This window comes from Puntigrus tetrazona, chromosome 19, assembly GCF_018831695.1.
Source record: "Puntigrus tetrazona isolate hp1 chromosome 19, ASM1883169v1, whole genome shotgun sequence".
NCBI lineage: Eukaryota > Metazoa > Chordata > Actinopteri > Cypriniformes > Cyprinidae > Puntigrus > Puntigrus tetrazona.
In genome coordinates, this window is record NC_056717.1 from 10,291,643 (window position 1) to 10,316,008 (window position 24,366).

At 37.7% G+C, this 24,366-nt stretch overlaps 3 protein-coding genes across 3 annotated transcripts in view; 1 reads left to right on the plus strand and 2 right to left on the minus strand.

Annotated features, from left to right (window-relative positions):
- elp2 (elongator acetyltransferase complex subunit 2) overlaps window positions 1-20,294 on the minus strand; it is a 20,665-nt gene extending 371 nt beyond the window's left edge. The window contains 24 exon segments of the mRNA XM_043216956.1: window positions 1-22; window positions 3,076-3,189; window positions 3,288-3,430; window positions 3,670-3,791; window positions 5,873-5,954; window positions 5,956-6,063; window positions 6,709-6,781; window positions 7,963-8,020; window positions 8,947-9,045; window positions 9,153-9,222; window positions 9,653-9,842; window positions 9,926-10,077; window positions 10,213-10,341; window positions 15,746-15,846; window positions 16,040-16,100; window positions 16,102-16,124; window positions 16,300-16,443; window positions 17,046-17,112; window positions 17,184-17,248; window positions 17,477-17,554; window positions 18,886-19,027; window positions 19,598-19,654; window positions 19,822-19,914; window positions 20,157-20,294. The exon segment at window positions 1-22 is cut by the window's left edge and continues 371 nt beyond it. Coding sequence (XP_043072891.1) covers window positions 1-22; window positions 3,076-3,189; window positions 3,288-3,430; window positions 3,670-3,791; window positions 5,873-5,954; window positions 5,956-6,063; window positions 6,709-6,781; window positions 7,963-8,020; window positions 8,947-9,045; window positions 9,153-9,222; window positions 9,653-9,842; window positions 9,926-10,077; window positions 10,213-10,341; window positions 15,746-15,846; window positions 16,040-16,100; window positions 16,102-16,124; window positions 16,300-16,443; window positions 17,046-17,112; window positions 17,184-17,248; window positions 17,477-17,554; window positions 18,886-19,027; window positions 19,598-19,654; window positions 19,822-19,914; window positions 20,157-20,288 — 2,325 coding nt within the window. The 5' untranslated portion in view covers window positions 20,289-20,294.
- Window positions 20,295-20,519: 225 nt separating this feature from the next.
- On the plus strand, window positions 20,520-22,451 carry abitram (actin binding transcription modulator). Its single transcript, XM_043218139.1, has 6 exons — window positions 20,520-20,686; window positions 20,859-20,939; window positions 21,448-21,554; window positions 21,686-21,762; window positions 21,851-21,920; window positions 22,016-22,451. Exons 1-6 carry the CDS (start codon window positions 20,620-20,622, stop codon window positions 22,148-22,150), a joined length of 537 nt encoding a protein of 178 aa, XP_043074074.1. The 5' UTR covers window positions 20,520-20,619; the 3' UTR covers window positions 22,151-22,451.
- Window positions 22,452-23,978: 1,527 nt separating this feature from the next.
- Window positions 23,979-24,366, minus strand: part of ctnnal1 (catenin (cadherin-associated protein), alpha-like 1) — a 46,907-nt gene continuing 46,519 nt past the window's right edge. The window contains 2 exon segments of the mRNA XM_043217967.1: window positions 23,979-24,019; window positions 24,022-24,134. Of these exon segments, the coding sequence (XP_043073902.1) occupies window positions 23,979-24,019; window positions 24,022-24,134 (154 nt within the window).

The window sequence follows — 24,366 nt, forward strand, 5'->3', positions numbered from 1 at the left end:
CACCGTCAGAGTGTGACTTTGACTGTGATGGGTGGTTAAGGAAAGCCACAAGCGAGACGTTGATTCAAGGCAACACAAATCTCCCCTCTTACACACTGTCTGGATGCCTCTGCCACCCAGCTCTGCCTGTCCAAATACTTCCAGGGGTGAATATACTCTTGCCAATTTCAAAAGTAATACAGGCAGACAAATAAACACACATCAATCTTGGTTTTCAGAACTCACTGCAATACATGGCCAGTTTCTTCTTCTTTTACTTCTAAGGTGAGTGACTTCTGGGTAAGAGATACGTGTAAGTGCCTACACAGACGGTTTATCAATTACACCTACAGAAGGAGAGAGTTTAGCCAGTCGGGACTCAATCCACTGTGGGGGAGAGATAGATAGCGAGAGGGCTCGGTGCAAACAGAATGCACAACACGGCCTGGCCTCTCTCTGACACCTCATTCTCTCTCTTCACGGATCAATGCGAGACCTGCCCACGGGAGCCCCCGTATCAACCTGAAGCTTCTCTCGAGCAGCGTGGGCCAGCTCAGATACATACAGCCCTTTTGTTGTCAATTACACCACCGGCACTGGTCTCTGGGTGGAGGTATGACTGTCGTATTTAACGTCAGATCATGTCACTTTCTAAGATGCGAAGAGGAAGACAAACTCAGAGACTATTTACAGGGGCTTATGTGGAATTTTAACAGTTCTCGAGAATATGCTTGCTTCTGTGAAATGTTCTGTGCTTATATATGTATGTTCATATGTATGTGTTTTTGTATGTATTTATATGCATTGATGTATGTGTGTGTATGTACGTGTGAAAATGTGTGTGCATGTATGTATACGTGTGTTTATATATGTGTTTTTGTATGTATTTATATGCGTGTATGTGTTTGTGCATATGTGTGTGTATGTACGTGTGAAAATGTGTGTGCATGTATGTATACGTGTGTTTATATATGTGTTTTTGTATGTATTTATATGCGTGTATGTGTTTGTGCATATGTGTGTGTATGTACGTGTGAAAATGTGTGTGCATGTATGTATGTATGTGTTTATGTATGCGTGTATGCATGTGTGTGTATGTGCATATGTATGTGTGTTTTTGTATGTATTTATATGCACTGATGTATGTGTATTTTTGTATGTGTTTATGCATGTGCGTGTGTGTGTTTGTGCATTTGTATGTATGTATGTGCATGTTTATGTATATGCATGTGTATATGTATGTGCGTGTTTTTGTATGTATGCATGTATATGCATTCATGTATGTGTTTTTGTATGTATGCGTTTATGCATGTATGTGTATGTGTGAAAATGTGTGTGCGTGTATGTTTATGCATGTGTATGTATGTGTGCATATGTATATGTTTGTGCATTTGTATGTATTTATATGCATTGATGTATGTGTATGTACGTGTTTGTATGTATGAAAATGTGTGTGCGTGTATGTATATGCATTTATGTATGTGTTTTTGTATGTGTTTATGCATGTATGTGTGAAAATGTGTGCATGTATGTGTTTATGCATGTGCGTGTGTATGTGCATTTGTATGTATTTATATGCATTGATGTATGTGTATGTACGTGTATGTGTGTTTTTGTGTGTATGTGTTTATGCATGTATGTGTGAAAATGTATGTGCATGTGCGTTTATGCATTTATGTGTGTTTTTGTATGTGCGTGTATGTATGTGCATATGAGCGTATGTGTTTCTGCATGTATTTATATGCATTGATGTATGTGTGTGTATGTATGTATGTGTTTATGCATGCATGTATGTGTGTGCATGTATGTGCGTATGTATATGTGCGTGTTTTATGTATGTATGTTTATGTATGTGTGCATATGTATGTGTTTATGCATGTATGTGTGAAAATGTGTGTGCGCGTGTATGTGTTTATGCATGTGTATATATGTGTGTATGCATTTGTGTGTTTTTGTATGTGCGTGTATGTATTTGTTTGAGCCTATGTGTTTATGCATGTGTGTATGTACGTGTTTGTGTGTGTGTGTTTATGTATATGCATTTGTGTGTATGTGTTTATCCATATGTATGTGTTTGTGCGTGTATGTATGTTTGTTCATGTATATGCTTATGTATGTGTAAATGTCTATGTGTGTATGTCCATGTTTATGTATACGAGTAAATGTATGTGTTTATGCATGTATATATTTGTGTTTGTGCATTTGTGTATGTGTTTATGTACGTGTGTGTATGTATATGCGTGTGTGTGTGTAAATATGTGTGTGTTTGTGTGTGCGCATGTATGTTTGTTTGTTTGTGTGCGTGTATGTATTTGTTTGTGCGTATGTGTTTATGCATGTGCGTGTATGTATTTGTTTGTGCGTGTTTATGCATGTGTGTATGTATGTACGTGTTTGTGTGTGTGTTTTTGTATGTATATGCATTTGTGTGTATGTGTTTATCCATATGTATGTGTTTGTGCGTGTATGTATGTTTATGTTCATGTATATGTGTGTGTGTGTTTATGCATGTGTGTGTGTGTGTGTGTATGCATGTGTGTGTGTGTGTGTGTGTGTTTTTGTATGTATATGCATTTGTGTGTATGTGTTTATCCATATGTATGTGTTTGTGCGTGTATGTATGTTTGTTCATGTATATGCTTGTGTGTATGTCCATGTTTATGTATACGAGTAAATGTATGTGTTTATGCATGTATATATTTGTGTATGTGCATGTATGTGTGCATTTGTGTACGTGTTTGTGCATAATGTATGCGTTTATGCATGTGTGTGTATGCTTGTGTAAATATCTGTGTGTGTATGTACTGTACGTATGTATATACACACACAAGCATGTTTATGCGCATGTACTGTAAGTGTGTATATGTGTGTGCATGTATTTTTTTTTTAGAAGCAGTGAAAGTTATGCTTTAAAAATAGAGATTTACAAAATTATTTTTTCTTTTTATATCCACGAACATGTTTTGCTTAAAGTTCTTAGATTTAATTATGCGGATGTAGATTCTACCAATCACACTTCACTGCTAAATTACAGTAACTCATTATATCAGGATTATTAAAGAGTGGAGAGAAGAATATGAGCAGGACAAAGGATACCAAGCATTGCTTTCTCCAAATCTGCTCCAGTCTGATCCAGAAGACAAATGCTCTGACGGCCTCCATTTATACAGCACAATTTTCCCATTCTCTAGACCTACAGCCAGCAAATAACTACAGAAATACAAGTATAATTCAATATTTGTCCCAGACACATTACATTAATTCTAATGATGGTGTCCACAAGACCACAGATAACCGAATAACGTTACCTCTGATCTGAACAGACATATGGGCAGATAGACACAGCAGTAGCTGAATCTCCAACATCCAGAACAGAGGAGCAAGGGGTCACGCTTTCACCCTCACATTCACCGACACTGACTCCAGAGCCACGATGACCCCAGATGATTACCTACAAAAACACAATAAGGTCAAAAGCTGCAGAAAAGAGCTGGACTGTATGCTACATGCGGTCCTTTTTCCATCATTCAAAAATATTTTACATGAGTTATTGTAATTTTTAGCTTTCTACATTGGCACTGATAACCAAAAACTTTCATGTGTTGCTGCGGTCACACCATGTGGTCATTCAAATGACTCATGCCAACCAGTCCAACATCATTTGCTAAATCCATGTTAAACTGGGCCTACCTTCTTGTCTCGACTTGACGTCACAAAGTACTTGCTGTCAGAGCTCCAGTCACATGACCAAATAATACGCGCGTGAACCGCTGTGTCCTTAGTAGTGTTCGCGTAGAGAGAAAAGTTTGCCTCTGAAAGAAAAAAACAATTACATACATACACATACATACACACACATACGCATATACATATATATACACACATACAAAAATAAATACACATACTAGACATTATTCACAATTCTATTTAGCTTAAAGACATAGTTCACCCAAAAAATTACAATTTTATTATAACTCACCTTCAATTACTCAAACTGTAAAACCTTTGGTCATATTCAGAACACAAATATATTTAAAAAGAGATTTTTAAATGAAATCTGACAGCTTTCTTACCCTGCATAGACAGCAACAGAACTACCACATTTAAGATCAAGAAAGGTAGTAAGGACCTCATTAAAATAGTCCATTTGACGTCTGTGTTTTACTATGTCTGTACTACCTTTCTGGGTCTCTACGCAGGGTCAGACAACTGTCAGATTTCATCAAAAACATCTTAATTTGTGTTCTGAAGATGAATTTAAGGGTTTGGAATAACATGAGGTAATTAATGACATTATTTTTATTGGGTGAACTATTGCTTTAGTTTATTACTAAATTCTGTTTTAGTCTATTGAGATATTTTGCTCAAGTGAAAGTTTAACACAGCCAGTCCGTTTTCTTTCATGTGGTCGCTTACACTGTAACTAAATCAGAGCAACCAATGCGAGTTGTCATTCTCTTAATTTATGTGAAAAAGCAGTAAATTTAACTAAATGTAAAATGAATCCTGATTATTATTCATTATGTTTTTGTCCAAAATAATCATGATTCATTCTTAAACCATTACCATGCAACCCAACCTCAATGTTTGTTGTAAATTCCCTAGACTGAGTTTGTGGTCACCCACAGTCCAGCTCTCGAGGTCAGCACACCCGGTGACGCCACCTTGGCAGTAACCTTCTCCCTCCACATGCCCCAAACAAACCAACACACGCACCCCTCTGCTAATTAAAGCTTAGGCAACCACAGGCTGGAGAGTCTTAACTCATTAACCAGGAACACAAAAGAGAGGGAGTCTGACAAATGGAGAGAGTGCAGCATGGGAGGAAACATGTCTTTGTGATAGAGATTTCTCCACACATGACACCATGCTGGGCTGTTCTCTGATCAGCTGTGACACTGACTAACCTCTCCACATCTGGCGGCACACAGGCTGTGAGTAATACCAGCCTCAACGAGAATGGACTGCAGCGTGCCTCGGCCTTCAGCAGCCGGCAAAGTCTCGGGACACGTCAGAAAATAGAGAAAGAAAAACAGACGCTCCTGTGGTTACCTTGTGTCAACAGTGATTTAGCGGGCGTATGCTCAGAATACACATTAATACTGCGTGGCCATTGGGAGGCACTAGCTGACTTTTGGAGAATCTTACAGTGGGTGAACATCAGGAGTCCACAAACTTTGTTGTTTTTATTGTTGACAAAGAGAAATGGAGGAAGGTAAAAGCTGTCTTTGAGTAAAGAGGTCTATAAACCCTGGAGGAAGCTGTTAGCTTTTCAATTCATCTTATTGGACGGTACTTCTGTGGGGGTTACGAAGGGTTGAACGATTAATCAAAATAAAAGCTAAAATGCAATATGATTCAGTTTTCAGTGTCTCTGAGAGGGGCCACCTTCCCATTGTTTTTTATTTTATTTTTGCCACAGGACAGAGTAGAAGTGACAGAGAGGGAGGGGATTGAGAAATGTCCTCAAGCTGGGATTCAAGCTCAAGATGCCAGTAGCGCTGCATACTTGATGCATTTCGTTTGAAAAACCTTTTTGGACTTGGAATTTTCTTTTTCATAATAAAATTATTATTGTACGTTTTGTTTTGTTTGTTTACAATGAAATACTAAAACGGCAATATTTTAGTTTTATTATTGTTTTATAGTTGTACTGACAAAATTATGCTAAATTAAGTGTTTTTTTTTTTTTAAACAAGCACAGCAAACATGGAGTTTTTATTATATAATAATAAAATTATTATTATTGTTTTCTCTTTTTTTTTTTTTACAGCAAAATATTACAATGATAATTTTTAGCAATAATATTGATCTTTTTTTTTGTCAAAATACACTCCTCAACTTGACCCCTTTCTATGAGAGAACAAAGATATATAAGGTAAGGTGTGCTCACCTGTATCTGAGTCAGGGTTTCCTCGTCTCCATAAGGACCAGGTGCGATCTCGAAACGGCGAGAGCAGAAGGCGTCCATTCAAGCGAGAACCCCATCTGGGTGACGGTCAAGCTGTGGCAGGGCAGAGACTGAAGCTGTTTCCAGGAAGTTGTGCTCCACAGAAGAATGGTAGCATGTTCTGGTTTAGAGGCCTGGGACACAAGACGCATGTAAATCATGTAGAGTTTTCACACAGACATCCAAAAGCAAGAAGTTTGTACTCCTACACACAGCGGTCGCAGCTCAGCCAGCAGTGTATAAACCTCACGTCCGCAGCAAAGTCATCTGAGCCTGCAGGACCCCAGCAAGCAGCCAGACATCAGCCCCACTGAATAAACCTCACAATCTCCGCTCGAGCGTGAACAATGGCAGGTGACATGCAGAATGTGCTTTCATTCGGAAGGGCTTTGTACGCGATCAGCGTGGGTTTGGCAGAACCACAGGGGCCAGACCGGGACACAAACCAATGATCTCCCTTCAACTGTCTTAGAACATGTGTCACGCCAGGCCGGAGGGCACCTAGTGCTGCTTACCAACCCTGATCATCCCTGGTCACCCGAGATGTGTTTTTAATATGACGGGTTTCATTACATCAAAGACATGCAAAATTAACTTACACACTAATGTCAGAGTCTAAATTGACATGAGCTTGTTAAAATGGAAAATGACTTAAATATTCAAAAGCACTTAGGATGGGTGCCGCTTCACGCATGCATGCTTTTCTGTGTCCTGTTATTACAGTCCACGGCTACATTTGTGTGACACTAATGACCATCTGGTCACCCATGTGATTGTACCTTACAGGCCGAGGCAACCACCGTCCTCTCAGAATCCGACGCCAGACAAAACATCTCAAAGCCGTGTCCATACCTGCAGAGAGAGCGACACGGAAAGAGGGTATGTTAATGAGGGCTCTGTCAGTACCTGCTCACAAATAAAGCCTGAGCACCGTGACAGGTTCAGAGAGACAGTCGGGGCGGTGATTCAAACACGACGGATGCTTTGTGTGTCAGGGCTCTCCTGTGCTTATGGGAGTGGAAGAAAGCAGTGCGCTCTGGCAGCCATTAGCAGATCTGCTTAGTAATTTTCAGCGCTGGATGAATAGCTCGGCAAGCCAGGCTGTCAAAGGCTTCAGCTGCTTACAGCTGTGTATGTAAATTATTAGAGTTTATCCAGTGTTGCCTATGTATCAAGGAAAATTACTTTGAATTCTTATGAGCCAGTAAAAAAAAAAAAAAATGCAAGTCTACATTTCAATTGATCGTAAACGGCTTGGGGACATGAATATTTAATCGTGAAAAATACCGTTAATGTGTAATAATTTAGCAAAACTTCACGTGAATAATATGCCTATTTTTCCACCAACCCATGCAAAATGCCACTAAGCATCCAATTTTGTAATATATTGCCTACAGTTTCAGCAAATGTCAGAGTCATATGTCATTTTAGTGCAACACAGGCATTATTCTTTGCTAACAAAAGCTCTGCAAACTTAGGCTGGGAAAAAAAAAACTGAATGCAAGTAAGCAAACACAGGCACAAAAGCTTGGCTAATGCAAACATCCCATTGCATTGCTGTGGCAGTAACTATCCTCAGTACGCATGGGATCAATAGAGACTTCAAATATCTGAGCCATTAATCTGGATGCTATTCAGCTATTAACATTTGAACAGTTTAAGTGAATCTGTTTTTTGTTAACCAAAACTATTTAAAAATGTTTAAGTGAAATAATTTTACAGTAAAAGGTAAATGCTACATGAAAAATAAAAGGTAATAATACACTTTGCGCTCTGAAAGACTGCTGCAATGACAACAATGTATACATGTATATTAAAAAAAAAGGTATTTAATGAACAATTTTAAGCTTCTCTTGTTTAGTGTCAAAGCATACAGGATGAATAGTTCTCGTCATGAGCTCTAAATACCCATTACACTGCATTATTTATGTCACATAAGCTGGTTAAGCAATAGTGCGGAGCAGCATTAGTGCCCACTGCAGAACAGCCGATGAGGGCAGGCGAACACAAATGAGAATTGATGGGAAACTCACAGCTTCTGTACCTCTGGCCACAGTGTGTTCTGCAAGAGGTCGTCCTCTGTCGGAGGCTCTGGCAATACACACACAGAGTCACAAAATATAAACATAGTTATTATGAGAAATGAGCAGACGCCTATAGACGGTATTTTTCAATAGGCTCATCTTTTAATTTAGCAACAGATACACAGCCGAGCAATTTACTCAAAGCTGTTTGGAACAACGGCGGCTTTATCTACAATTTTCAATGGCCGTTAGCTTTACGACATGCTGTAAATCAAATTTAGCTCTCTTTGTGCAAGCCTGAAATAATATTGTCTCATTTAGATACACAGACACTTACGCAACACATGCCCCGATTGAAATGGAATGGAGACCAGGCATTTTTTAAATTCATCCCTGGTTTGCAGTTTTATTTTAATTATTTCCCTCTTTGCCCCTCCAGAAGAAGCAAGATGGAGGGAGTGGTATTATTCCATTAACAACTCTGTGTCCGCCTCATTGCGCTCGCCATCGCCCAGAGTCATCAATATTTTAACTTTGCAATTATATGCCTTCTTTCTAATTATGATTCCAGATTAAGGAGCTTTTTCAATCACATTGACAACGTTTGCCACTGTTTGCCTGGAGCAAGAGAGGCATAAACCCCTGTTTCAACACTCACCTCCACCTACCCCACCCCCTTGTGCTGTAATAACATTTGTCTCCAGTATCTCTGATTCATGCCCCAGATACATTAATAAACCAGAGAAAGCAGTCTTTAATATCTGCTTGTCACAAACGAAGGATATCGATGTGTTTTCTAGGAATAACTGAGGAACTTGAAGTGTCTACCCGGTGATAGAGAGGTTTTGAATGTAGCCATACAGTCCGATGCATACTATATTTTGTTTCCATAAAGAACTGTCTACTTTAAACACAATGTACCAACCAAAGTGGAAAAAAAAAAAAAAAAAAAAAAAAAAAGAAAATACATATACATATAAAATACATAAATACCCGTGAGTTTGAGAGGTTGGAAGTAGGATTCTTTATATTGGTCGGACAGGCTGGTAAAATCTTCACTGTCCTGTTGAGAGCTCTGAGATGTGAGGTCACCTGTAAATACATCAGATGCCACAGTAAAGGTTAGCAACTGCCTCACTGCTCTCAGGATCAGCACAATGCAAATTCTCCTGTGGCCAACAAATTCAAAGGGTTCATACCTTGAAACACGGCCTTGTTGGACAGGCCAAGGGCAGGAGTGCTGGCTCCCTCTGGGAGATCTGCTATGTCCTAAAAACAGAGGAGACAGACACACACTGTAAAATCTATCTATAGAAAACCTTCTATTACATTATTAACTTGGTCTGTAATGCAAAACACTTTATATTGAACTGTTGGTCTTAAGACGAGCATGGCTGTGTTTGGCTCCATAAGAGCAAAAGCGTTTAAGTGATATTCGCTTAATTACATGTGATGATCCCAATTGAGAATGCCATTTTGTCGCCTCATTTACCATGACCTCAAGTAACAGAAAATCGAACTCATTTAGCTATATATCTGAGAGCATGTGCATAAACATGAGGATTAAGATAATGGAAAAATGTGAGACTCATCTTGAAATCTCTCGTTGATCCAAGACAGTGCAAAGAGTAATTAAAACCCAGGTTTTATTTGACGTAACTAATTAAAGTTTAAAGATGAGATGATTCTAAGTACTTACATTACAGCCCAGCAGTTTCTCCAGAGAGGTGCGTGATATGTTAGCAAAATTCTCCACAAAATTCCTTGGAGCTTTGAACACCCGGAGGACCTTCTCATCAGCACCGGACACGAACTGAAAACGCCCAACCATAGTCAGACACTGCATGTCATAACCGTGTATCTGCGGCCTTGAGATCTCGTGCAGGTAATCTGCAAACAAAGTAAGCGCGGATCAAATAAACAGCCTACAATGTATGATCATTCAAAAATAAAATTGTTGTTATTTGTTTAAACCTCTGAGCATCCGTTTCTGGTCCAGGGTGTAAGGAGTCTAGTGGTTTGGTCTGATCCGACAGTGATAATAAATTCTCCCTCAGGGTCCCAGCTCAAGTCCTGCACTGCATTAAAATGACCCGAAATGACCACACTGGGCCTCCACTCTCCCTGTATAATCATACATTTACATATTCATTATCTCCATTTGGTTTAAATCAAAATTCAAGTAAGTTAAGAAAAAAAGGAATGTTTGCATAAAAAGCTTTGTGTTAGTGGTGGCGAATGTTGTCAGTTAGTTCTGACCTGATTGCTGTCACAGTGCCAGAGGTGCAGCGCTCCGTGAAAGGCATGAGCCAGAATCATAAAGCCGTCTGGACTCATCTGGCATCCATAGAAACCCAGGGTATTTCCTCCAACTTCCCCAACACGAACCTTAATGAAGAGAGAAGAAAAAAAAAAAAAGGACAAAACAATAAATATTCAAAATGTTTAAACATCAGAACGGGGAAGAAATTGTCTTTAAAAAATTGACTTTGAATGTGGAATGGTTGTTGGTGGCAGATGGGCTGGTCTGAGTATTTCAGAAACTGCTGATCTACTGAGCTTCATGCACAACCATCTCTATTCACCAAAAACTTGTTAAACACAAAATCCACACATTCTGTTGCTGTATTATAGCCTACATATCAGCCATAGTTTTTTTTTTTTTAATTATATTTATGTATTTAGGCTATATTAGAAAATATAAGACAACACACAATACAACCCATATTCTTCATCTCTGAGAGAATATGTGGGGTTAATGTGACAGATGCCAAAACTCAATCACTTTTTTACTTTCACTGTAGCATAATGAATGGACTAGATTTGAAAACTTGTCGGACTTCCTGCTTACGCAGTTTGCAAACTGTTTGTGTGATGGATATGCACTTGCTCACCTTCATGGTTTAAAACTGAAGTATTTTTTTATTTTGTGACATGTTTGTCTATCACTGATTACAAAATGGACAATGATTCACATTTCCTGTGATTATAACAATTTTGTCTAAAGATCTCACCATTTTTGTTTCATTTCTTGATGCAATAAAGTTGAAATATTTAAAGTTCTGTTTTCACAGAGACGCGCTTGAGGGAAAAAGCAGTCGGTTTAGGGCAGTCGGTTCAGAGCTCTGCTTCAATCGACTCAAAATCAGAGGAAAAATTGTACAGCGTATGCCAGGCCTAAAACTATGAATTGTTGATGACAAACTTTCTTTTAGCTAACAACACTTTTGTGAAACGACTCCAGATCTTAAAAAATCCGCCCACCACAGGGCCCTAGTACGGTGATATTGTAGACCGTCATCCACTCTGAAATCCTGCCTGTGGGCATAAACTCGTTTTAGGGTTACTTGTTCATTTGATTATACAGAGGATGACATTATGTTGTGGCTGTTATGAGTTAATTCATGTAGGGTGGCTAAAATCCGATCCCAAATAGGACATTTACGTGAAAACAAATACCTGGGAACTACACTCTGTGCTCTCCATCATGTTCTTGATGGCGAGTGTTTGATAAGAAAAGCCTTCGCTGGTGTCACTGCCCCTGATAAACCGTCTGGTCAAGCAGACCGCTAATTAGTAGTCATGAATCCTGAGCAATCCGAGTCGAGAGTCTACAGCTGTGCTCCATCTCCGTTAAGTAACAGTCTGAGGACACCAATTAATCAGGCCGATGCCGGAAAGCACGATGTATGCAAAGAGGAGACTATTAAATGAGAAATAAATCGTGTTTGCTTCTTTTAAATGCATTAATGTGATGTTGAACGTAATCACACACACATTAAATCAAATATGAGCCTTGGAAAGCTGGGAGACAAAATGGTCACATGAAGAATGAATCAGTGTAAACTCCCCTGACTGGGCTGGGCTATGAATACCAAAGCAATGTAATTGTTTTTCAGCAAACTGTAGCACGGCTTGCCCTCCGTCTGGCCCGTGTCTAACATGCTTAATGCTGCTTGAGTGTCTCACGGTAATGGGGAAGTGAGTCGCAAGCTGCGGAGCAAGCGGTAACATTGTATAAAACAAGATAATTAGTCATGATTATGCCATCAGCGATAACCTGCCTCTACTTTTATTTATGGTTGTGCAAGCAAAGACTGATGCTCCATCCTCAACGTACACTTTCAGAGGGTGAAGAAAGATTTTGTAATTTAATCGAATCACACTTTCAGCTGTGAAAAGGAGGTATGAAAATTTCGGTTGACAGCCATCGCAGTAGTGTTTCCTGTTGACCTTGAGCAGGACGAGACATTTCCAGACAGCCATGTTAAAAGCAGCAGTGATTCCTCACGCTCAGGAGTGTTACCGCTCAATGATTCACAGTCTCTTGTCATGCCCAGCAGAGCATGTCTCAAAGATATTGCTAGATCAGGTGGCTAGCTTAAGCTCTTCATCAAAACGACAATACTAGACGGCCAAATAAGCCATCTAATGCTGAGATTTTAACGCCGCCACTAGACACGCAGCACAGTTTGTACATAGCCATGTTGGCTGGAAAACACGGATTCAAAACTAAATCCACAAACCATCAAACGGTAAGGGCTATCGACATTTTCACGCTCCTGTGTACGCCAATAGAGAGACATTTGAGATGCCCTTCACAAGCATATCCTACGGAGTGAATATGGCGGAACTAATGACTGCGATAAAGAGAGCCCTTCACTTTGAATGGCACGGATCTCTGCGAGCCATTCTGGAAAGAGTGATGCAACATTAACCAGATTGATTTTGAATTCCGTCCACATGGCTACTCGTATATCACGACCAAATCTCATGGGTGAAATGCACAATCACTCTTGTTTAGGGAAGGAACACCAATATGGATTTGTGGCACAATGCATGTTGTAACACAAACCGCAGTGTTTTGATAGGATTGGTACAAAAGGATGCAGGGGAAGACACTAAACTCTTGAGGATCCTAGAAATCCAACAGTGAATAAGTAAATCTAAAAGTATGTAGGTTCTTGTAGCCCAGCTGGTAGCCATAACGCCAAACTTTAAAAATTAAAGCATGATAGAACTAATGAGAAACTGGACTGAAGCAATTCATGAACTATCAGCCTTATGCCCTTGAAAGGTACTTAGCACCAGTTGCTCCAGAGTGATTTAATAAGTATACTGCAAGTCACTGAGGATAAAAGCGTTTGCTAAATGACTACTTGGATTATCTTGCACTTTATCTTACAAGATAAAAGGTAATCGCTACCGAAAAACTAATGCTTCACTCATGGTTCCATTCCTGTAGAGATGAGAGATTCATGAAAAGTAAGCATTCAAACAATGATGAGCAGCTCAATAGTGCACAGATTCTAGGTGATGTGGGTATGGGTCATGAGGCCTGGAGGTTAAAGATTTTTCATGGTAACTCATCCGTTCTTTCTTCTGGTCTATCAGGGAAAATAAACCATTAGCACAACACTAATGGCTCACAGAGTCTCAAAATGGTCCCTGCAGTCCCCCTCCCACACTGCTCACTGGCTCACTTATTAGTAGGGTGTACTTTACCCAGCGGTTTGCCTGTCCACACTACTGCAAACCAGCTCTCCACTAAATCTGACCAATTAGGCTAATCGTTACGGAGGAGACTCTTCTTTGCAGATGTGTTAATTAGCCAAAGTGATGCTGGTCATTTTCTGCTTAGTAGGGCACTTGCAGTCAGTCTACAACTGTGCCATGAAGGCAAGTTTTAGATGATATAAATTGCCATATTTACGAACAAGTAATTATTGCAGGTTCAATGGTAAAGAACTTTTCACACCAAATGCAAGATAAAAAAAAAAAAACTTAAAACTCTTATAAATAGTGGAATTTAGACAAAGATCAGGAAGAATACATGTGTCTGTTCAAAATCTAGTTCATGAACAGGTTATTAAAAAAAAAAAAAAAAAAAAAATAAACAAACTAGCACTTAAAAAAAGAAGAAGAGCCGATTACACGCATTATTCTCCACATATAGCGCAGTCTGAACCCTAAACACGTCAAAAAGCAGTTTTGTCCACTGTCATTGAGAATTCACGTTTTCAAGTGTGATGTATTCAGGTCAGATTTAATACGTTAAAAAAAACAATTACAATGAACTTTTATTTTGTAAACTGTATTCAAGTTATTTCTACTTATTCAAGCAACCCAACTGCATCTGACTGATATTACTTGTGCAAAAAAAAAAAAATGTAATTTGGTTTTTGCAAATGCTACAACCTTTTCAGTGTTTCACTGTTCTTTTCTACATAGTAATAGCCAAGTATGCATTATATCTCTTGCTTATCTCTTAACCTGGAAGTAGGGGGATCAGAAGGTGGAAATCAGAAAGGATGTATGACAACCCACATTTATTTCCTTTGTATCCATGAATCTGTCAGTTCAAAGGCGCTCAACCACATCTGATAACCCAGTTCACACCTACCTTCATATCGTATGCCCTTTACGACTCTATACAGAAAACACATGCAGTGCAGAAGATAACAGATGCAGAACAACCCCCATTGAATTTGGGTACAACACAAAACCTGAAAACAGCCTCTTTCTTCTTACAACTCACTGTCTTTCATTTTTTAATTGGACAAGCCTTAGTACGACAAAGCAGATGCGTCATCGTTACTCTGACGAATTGAGCCAAGTGTCAGAATCAGGAGCCATTGATCTGAGCCCAGAGACCTATGTCTGCATGTCAAGATCAAAGTGAAAACCTTTATTAATCAACCATGAAGTCAAACCTGTTATCTGCTGCAATGCCAATCAAAAAGCCCTATTATGACTGAAAAAAAAAACATGCCATTTCTGAGAGGAACTCACCAATCATTCACAGTCCTCACACAGATGGAAGAGAACAAAGCTTATCTGTGCAATTCTCAGTATGTGGGTTAAATTCGACGCAGTTAGCAGAAAATGGGCAGATGTTCCCTGCAAGACCCAGAGAGCGTAACAGAGGAGCTTGTGCAACACTTCCTGTCCCTGCTGCTGATGCTAGAAGTCTAGATGACTGGCAACCAGAAAGTATATGAAAGGCAGGAAAGAAATGACCTCAGGATGGGGCTTTTCTTTCCAGGAGCCTGATCTCTATACTCAGGTTTTAAAAAAGCTGAATAAAACCATTGACGTAGGGTCTGCATTAAGAGACATCTTGTGTCTAGAACTAGATCTTGTGCCTATTTTAAAACCTTTATGCTAGTTTTCATTTTCGTTATTAGTTTATAAGGCACTACATGGTCTTGCACCAGAGTACCTTTTAAAAAAGCTTTCAGCCTATAAATCTGCAAGGTCCCACAGATCACCCGTTTCCTCTATTATTTGACACTGCATTCAGCCATTACGCCCATGCCAATAGAGGAAATGAGAGGTGCAGAAAATACTGATATTTTTAAAGATAAAAACGAAAAACCTAGTTATTAAGTCCAGCTTTTATGTAGTCTTTTTTATATTATTTATGCTTTATTACAATTATTAACATTCATGTTATGTATTTTTATTTTATATTTCTATGCGTTTTGTGCCAATTACTTGCTTATGTTTGTAAAGCACATTGAGGTGCATTTGACAGGATTTGAAAGGTGCTTTATGTCCATGACTGTAATTGACACCATTACATTTTTTAAATCGACTGACAGCACTAATATACATACATACATACAGATAGATAAAGATGTGTGTGTTTTGGTACAGTGGTAGCACAACGTGTTTGAAAACAGAGTTGTGTTTCATGCCTCTCCTTCCCATAATGTCCACAGGCACTTTACCACATTCTTTATTATCATCGTCAATTTTTAGTAAGTAGTAGTAAGCAAGGTGACTTTACCTGCTCAACCCACATGCCTGAATCCTCCTCTGGCCCCCATAAGATCATGGTCTTGTCCATTGAGGCAGAGAGCAGCTTCAGGGGCTGTTCCACTGAGTCGCCTGCAGGGGGAGACATAAAGTTACAAAACAGGGAGACTGGATAAATACAAGTATAAATAATAAAACAATATTAGATTATGTAATACACCAAAATTAAAATGATTTCATAGCACATTTAAAAGACAAAAAAAATTAAAGAAACAAAATCAGCTAAAGCTCACTTATCACTATAAGAAAGCATATGTGGGAATACCTTTGACACGTGGAGGTTGCCAGTGAATCCCATAAACCCAGTTTTCATGGCCAGCCAACACCGCTTTCAAGAGTCACAGCAAACTCTACAGCAAAAGAGATAAGCAATGAGGAGCATATTATTATGCCCACACATTTATTAGACAGTCCATTTTACTTGCATTTGGATGCTGGCAAGTTCACTTATATATATATATATACACAATATATACAAGTCATCACGCAAACTAAAATACAATCTTGCAAAACCTCCAGCCTCACCATCTCCAGACACTTGAAAAACATTCTCCTTCATTTTGAGAACAGCGTCAGTCTGTTGGTCTGGTTCAGTGGCAGTCTTGGCAAACAGTCTCCACACTCTGATCAGACAGTCCTGAGAACAGCTGGCTAGCCAGAGCTCTCCATCTACACATCCAACAAGCAGTTCAAACAAAGTATTACGTGAGGATTTCCTGCTTGTATATTTCAGTTATAGAGCAATTAGTTGGCAGCAAGTGCTTGTTTCATGCATTATTAAAAATGTGAGAGTGAAAACAACAATACTTGGTTTTTAAATGGTGTGTTTTATATCCTTGGACTATTTCACTGCCAGAACTGTATCTTATTATCTTACTGCTATATTAAACAGGTCTTCAACTCTTATGCAAAATTCCTGAAAACATAAGCACATCATATTTCACAATCGCTCTGTTTTACTGGAGTCTGTGTATGTATGTATAATATATATGTATAATGGGCCTATGTGTATAAAAATGAGCCATATATACATATGTATTGATGAGATACATATGTGTGTGTGTGTGTGTGTGTTTATCTGCCAATTTATATTTTTTTAAATATTAAAAATTAATTTGCTTACCAACTTATTTAAATAAAAATATGCAGTAAAAACAGCAATACTGCACATTATTACAATTGTTGTGGTATTAGAGCCTAATTATTATATTTCAAAGTATAATATAAAAATATATATATAACATCAAATAAAAAAGCACATTTATTGTTACCTTTAGCGGCCCACTCTACGCATCGGATCCAATCCTCATGTCCTGTCAGAGTCAGAAGCCTCTGAAACTACACACACCCGCATGATACGCTAAATATGAAGAGCATTAATATAAAGCAAAAACAGCTGACAGTCTTACCTGTGCATTGAGCTGCGCATACAGGTGAACTCTGCTGTCATCTCCTCCACAGGCCAGTACTGGAACTGCAAGAGATGTAATTATCCTCTTCATTCACAGCAACACACGAGGCAGACAAGTCACCAAGTCTATTCACAGCATCTAGAAGCAAAATACAGCTGCAATCCAGACGTGAATAACGTAAGAGGCAGGCTAACTTCACCCCAGGACATATTTAAAGCACTGAATGAGATTTTAACATGATAGGGCTGGACAATAGAGCAAATCAACACGGAGCAGAGAGCACAGCTTACCTCTGCTGCCTGGCAACAGCGCCAAGGAGACATCCATCATGAACCCGCCCTCGAAAGATACGGTCTGGAGGCATTCAACTAATGAAGAGAACAGAAACACCTCACATGAAAATTAACCCGTCTGACTCGTGATGAATTCTTATTAAAAAAAAAAATAAAATAAAAAAAATTTTAATTAGACTTATTAATCCAAAACATATAATCAATATTAGAACAATTACCATGAAAGACAGAAATCATCTCCTGTGCTAATTTAAAAAATAATGCACTCAAAAGAAGCTGGCTTCTGCATGTTGGCAGACAGCTCATTAGTTTTCTGTCATTTTAATGTTAGAGAAATGATGCAACTCATCATTGTGTGACTCAAAAGTTTTTCAAAACAATACAGGAATATTGCTTTTGCTCTACTATATATCGCTTTTTTTCAGACCATTTTTTAAAAGGTCAATGAAATATTACTCTCTTCCTGAGCAGTAAACAGGAACATCATAAAGCAAGCAGTAGAACCAATCAAAGTGCTTAAGTTACTAATTGATCTTTAGGGACATACAAGGTATTACAGTAAAAAAACAAATTTTGATCATGATGAGCCTCTTCTTAGTACAAGAGAAGGTGATTTATAAATAAATAAATAAAAAAAAAAAAAAAAAAAAAAAAAAAGTCAAAGACAAAAAGAGGTTTTTCAGAGCATCAAAACTAATTTAATTCAGCTCTAAATTTTGCTGTTTATTTTGACCTTTTCTGATTTAAAAATGCTAACTATCATATAAAGAAAAAAGTTGTTTATTTTCAAGTTTATATACCATACCACACAATTTCAAATCATTGCCATAATCCTTCAAACATTTAAGCTTTACCCATCTGTAAGCAAGGTTCTTAATCATTTAACCTATAAAAAAATTTTCTTTTATAAACCATTATGTAAAGGTTGCTTTATATTTAGAAAAATAAATTTGTTACACTGAATGACAAGCACACCAACCCTATTTTGACATTTTATGTTTACAAAAGTTAATCATATAAATGAATACTTTATTTGCATTTAATATGCTTTTATATATAAAATCACTTTTGTAAGTGGTGCAGACACCAAAATGGGACATTTTGTCTTTGATCCATATACATTTATTAAATATATACAAATATATTTGAATTCATTCTAGTATTTAAAAAAAAAAAAAAAAAAAAATTCTTTGATTTATTTTTTCTAAAAAAAAAAAGAAAAAGAAAAAAAAATCTTAATATGTACTACATTTAGGTGTAGTGCATATTAAGATCATACTACATATTTACAAGAATCAACCAGCAGATGGCAGGCTTGTAGAATTTGAAAAGTCTTTAAAAACTTACATAGACTTGTATTTTAAATCAGCACTTTTATGATGAACAAAGCTCACTTCCTATCTTACCTGCATCAGAACTGCATGTCCAGAGTTTAACGGTGGAGTCAGACGACGCTGAGGCCACCAGTAATTGAGAGGTGGGCAAAGACATGGCATCCACTGCACACACGGGAGCCGAGTGTCCCGAACACACTGCACATGCTGTGAACTTCAGCGCAAGATGGACAAACACTAGTTACGGCCCATTTTTTTATCATTTACAGGCAAATATAACAGACGATCACAAATTAGAAGTCCATAACTGACAAAGCTGGGTCAGTCCTGCTCATGCAGTTCCTTCTGAGCTTTTATCATGCCCATTTCAGCAATTGAAAATCTGGGCATATTGCAACAAGCCTATTCAATTTAATTAAGTGTTTTCTTAACATGGTTTCTTAACAAGATATTTGTCGCAACTGGCTGTTATTAAAAACATATTCCAAAAAGATGGAAAGATATATCCAACTCTGGTTGGAATGTGATATAAAGTCCTGACAAAAATTTTAAATAAATAAATAATAAAAATAATAATAATAATAATAATAATAATATATATATATATATATATATATATATATATATATATATATATATATATTTTTTTTTTTTTTTTTTTTTACATTTATATTTCCAACTTCAATAGCTTTAATAGCAGCTGATTTATTTAATATTTTATCCAATGTAGTCGTAAAAGAAAGACCCAATTATGTTGTCAGCAGAGGTTACGGTACACACATACCTTCCCATCCTGCTTCTCCCAGACAATAACACTATTATCCGACCCACCGGAGACCAGCTGGGGTTTCTGCACCTTCAAAATAGACAGCTTGCGTTTCTACAAGTTCCTTTGTTTTGTTTGTGTCCGACAGCAACAACATACAACTGAATAATATCTATGCATGAAGTAAAAGATTTCATACTTTTCAAACAAATATTTATAAATATCTGACATTCATTAATAACGGCAAACGACTTACTGCAGTCTTGTTTATGAACCCACTGGACAGCATTCACTCTTCCAGTATGTTTATTCAGCACCTCAACAATTCTTATTTCCTAATAACAATGAATGAAAAAAAAAAATTAGATGAGACAAACCGGTCTTATTTGACACAAAAGACATTTACTATAACACTACATCATCAGAATGTATACTCTAAACATAGATTTGAGTGTAGCGTTTGCACATAACTGCATTAGAGCATCTTAACATGTGTGTATAATGTAAGTGTAATAAGATGCCACAGAGCATCAGCGTCGTCTCAACTAAATAAAGCGAACAATCATACAGTCAGTACCTGTGGATTATAAAGAGCAACTGAATTACATGTCCCAAATGCGATGAGACCCCCTCTGCCCCATGACACAACGTTAGGAGTGCGATTAGCACAACAAGAAACATGACATGTGTCCATTACAGACGCTTCCATCTTCCACGCCGCCGTGTGTTACAAATTAAATAGACCCGGGAGAATATGCCACTATAGTAGTTCCTGACAGGGTTATTTAAAATACGTTTCTCTAAGAATATAGTTGAACTGTATGCGTTTGCATTTATTATCAGGTAAATTAAATTATGCTAGACACAGTTAAGCAAAACACCAGCAGATACCACAAATTAGCGCAACCGGATGTAAATTCAGAGCGGATTTATTTTTTTGTGTGTAACTTGATTTGTCTTCCGGCGTCAAACATCACTGTTTATATGTGATCAGATTATCAGCCTCTCCAAAAAAATTAATTGCTGTGGTGGATGCCGACATGGAAGATAGTGAAAAGAAAGCCCCATCAGTAATCGATCGTTATTTCACCCGCTGGTATAAAACTGGTAAGATGTTCCGATAAGTAATGTTGTTGTTAATTCTTTGTTTGTCCGCTCTAGTCAGTTGTTTTTATTGTAGCTCAGCGCACGTTCAAAATAACTTGTTGTTAATGTTTTAAATATATACTTTTATAATATGTCAAGTTTATTCGCTGTGTTGGTGTAAATGCTTATGTAGATCTGAAAGGAAAAGCATGTGAGGATCACTGCATTCTACAGCACTCCAACAGGTACGTTATATTTCTTATTGTTTTATGTAGCTTCGTACTGTACACTTCTCTAAAGTTTATTTTTATTCAATCTATATAGAGGATAGCTAAATACTTTCCCTCTCTTTTTTATTGATGAATATCACATTCTAACAAACTAATATTTTTATACACTTCAGATGTTTTATACATAGATTTTAAAAGCCTCTCAATTGCCATTTAAAAATTTCTTCTAAAATGAGTTATTATCGGGCTCCTATATTTATGTTTATTTCACTTTAATTGCATAATGACCAATACATTGCCATTACAGTAAAATTACTAAACCTAAACATAGGAGCCTGATAAAAATGCTCATTTTAGATCCAAATTTCAGACGGCACTTAGAGGCTTTTGCATCTGATCTCTTTGCATGTACACTCTTCTTTATTTTCTGAAAATCCACAGGGCCATAAGTGCTCATATTTGTAGAAACACCCTCTATAGTTATTTCTAAGCATACCTTTGCTAATAAAGCGTTTGCTTTCTCGCCAGATATGCGCGCATCACACTCATGAGAGTCTCATCCTATCCTTCAGAATGGACGGAAAATCAAAAATATAAACTACCAGATCAGCGATGGATGCAGTCGTCTGAAGAACAAGGTGTCTGGAAAGTCAAAGCGAGTGGGTACCTTTGCCTTTAATAACTTTATTTCATACTGCAAATGTAGACACAGTGATTGTGATGATTACTTTTATATCTTAACTGACACTTTCCCTGAACATTATCAGTTAATGTCATTTTAATTCTGCAGGGCGGTCAGTTCCTGACAGAGTTTGCGCCACTGTGTAGAATAACATGTACAGATGAACAGGAATACACCATATTCAGGTCAGTTACACATATTGTCACCGGACATACAGCACACTGAATTTTTTATATTCTTAAAATGAAATCAGTTCAACTCATGTTTTCCCAGCTGTATCAGAGGACGCTTTCTAGAAGTAAATGAAGCCATATTGAACAAGCTAGACCTGTTATCGGAAAAGGTTATTACCAATACTGCTTAAAAATTAAACGGAAAATCTTTAAGCTTTTTCAAATTCAAGACCATGTGCGTGAATGGTGTTCTCTTTTGGCACAGCCTTCCACAGAGGGATACATTGCCGTTATACTACCCAAATTTGAAGAGAGTAAGAGTATCACTGAAGGCCTTCTGACCAGAGAACAATATGAGGAGGTTCTGACTAAAAGAAACCAACAAGAAGAGCCTTGCTGAGATCAACTTGCGCTTTGGAGCTGCCGAATGACTGCCGAGTCTGCTTTAAGGAATAATTACTTCAAGTTGAGAGAAACATGAGTGGCAGCATGAATGTGTGCCACTCACATTAAAAAAAAAAAAACATCTTGAGGAAATTTTGAAGGAATGAAGACTTGTCTGCTGGATCCAGAGGAGTCTTGGATTTGACTGGAGTGCATTTTGTTGGACCACTAGTATAACAATGCCAGTGTTATGTTTTTTTGAGTGTGTTTATTGTTTCATTAAGAAGTTTCCTAATTTGAGAAGTAAAAGATCTGTGTCCTCGGTGCAGAAACATTATTTTCCGCCTGGTTGCTATAAAACTGCTTATAGCCCTGATGCTAAATAAAGGAACTCGTCCCTTCTGAGTGTATTCTGCAATGTTTGTTTTTATTCAGTAAATTTATTTTACACAAACTAAGGTCGGTGCTCTCAAACGGTTATCCGCTGTCTCAACGCTGAGAATTGTTTTTTTTTTTTTTTTAAAGATGTGTATAATTATTTATCTGTACAATTCACAAAACAATATAGTTGAAAATACAACCAACATAAAGCCATCTGAGAATTTCAATAGTTTTGATGTTAGTACGCTTTTTTAATAAATGTATTGATTGAAGATCCAGCTTACTCTTTTTATCACGCCAGATGCTGATGGCCTTAGTTTGGAGGAAGTGTTTTGTGCGTAAATAAATCACTCAAAGCATAAATGTTTAAGAAAAAATAACGTATATTTAGATTCTTTTTTTTTCTGATTTCACAATCATTCAATGGTCCAACACTAATACAACTCAAGGTCATAGCTGCACAATCATCTCTAAAGCTTATTGTTTGACTGACTGAAGAAAATCAGAGGAACAGACTATCAGCTATAATTGGTGTGTGAATGGAAATCCGATTCTGAAGAGCCTTTTAACCTGCACCACACTAAAAATTTCAGTACACAACAGCCTAAGCTTATTGAATTATACACTGTCTTACTTCTAACCTTTTAGGTTAATGTACCAAAGCTTGGCTTACATTGTTAGGACTGGAAGTAAAAATACAAATCACAGTGACCTACAAGGCAGTCAAAACTATTAAGACCCTTCCACTCCTACGCAAGTACTTTTAAGGGCCAGTTAACCTGAAAATAAAAAAATCTTTATTCACTTCTACTCATGTCGCTCCAAACCTGTATGCTTCTCATGGAACTTAAGTCATACTGGTTTTGAATAACATGAGGTAAGAAAACATTAAACATTTTCATTTTTAGGTGAATCCAAAACTCTTTTCGCGATCATCCTTCAGAAATGCCCCTTTGGAAGTAACATTCCCTGCTGTAAACATACTTCAAAGTCACTGAAACTGTCTTACAAAGCACTGAGCGGACTGCCCTGTGGCGAAACCAGTGTAGGAAGATGATTAAAACTGGACATTTGGCATCAACTTGTACATGAGGCAGTTATGTTAAATACAGTGTGCAGAAGGAGGGGGTTTCTTCTTTTTTTGCATCAAAACTTTTACCACGTACACCCTTGGGTAATGTTGGCTAATCACGAGAAACGCAGCTGAATATTCGGTTAAAAATCGTAGCTTATTTACCAGCCATTACACTTGGAAAGAATCGCATAATGACCTGAAATACATGCAATGAAGGGTTTTTATCTATTTTTTTTGGTATCTGGAATGAGGCTGGTAATGCTAACGCTTATCGTACACCACAAAGCGAATGGGCAGAAGCACAAAAGAATGGCATCGCTTGTGTGCGAGTGCATTGCCATGCACTGTGTGCGCGACAACAGGCAGAAGAGCCTTTGGTTTTCAGAGCTTATTTGCTCTCCAGGAATGTTAGATTGGCCATGTGTTGCCCAAGGATTTGACCTGGCGGCCGCTGGAGCCTTTGCTGCTCAGATTTTCCTCGCTGACGGTCGTACACCACAGCTGCTTCTCCCTCCAGTGCTGAGGTGAAGCCAGACAGCTGCGCCTGCTTTACACTGCAATTAAAGGTAGAAGATACAGTTTAATACAAACATGCTCGTTTCATTTATAAAACAGAACATAAATCACATCAGAGGGTGCACAATATATCACACTAAAAGAAAACAATATTTAAAGCTTTTATGCTTTTTATGTTTGCTTGTTTCCTCAGTATTAATTATTTTTGCTGTAATCCAAGACTTCTTAAAGTTCGCTTTGACAACAAGCTTTCCGAATCG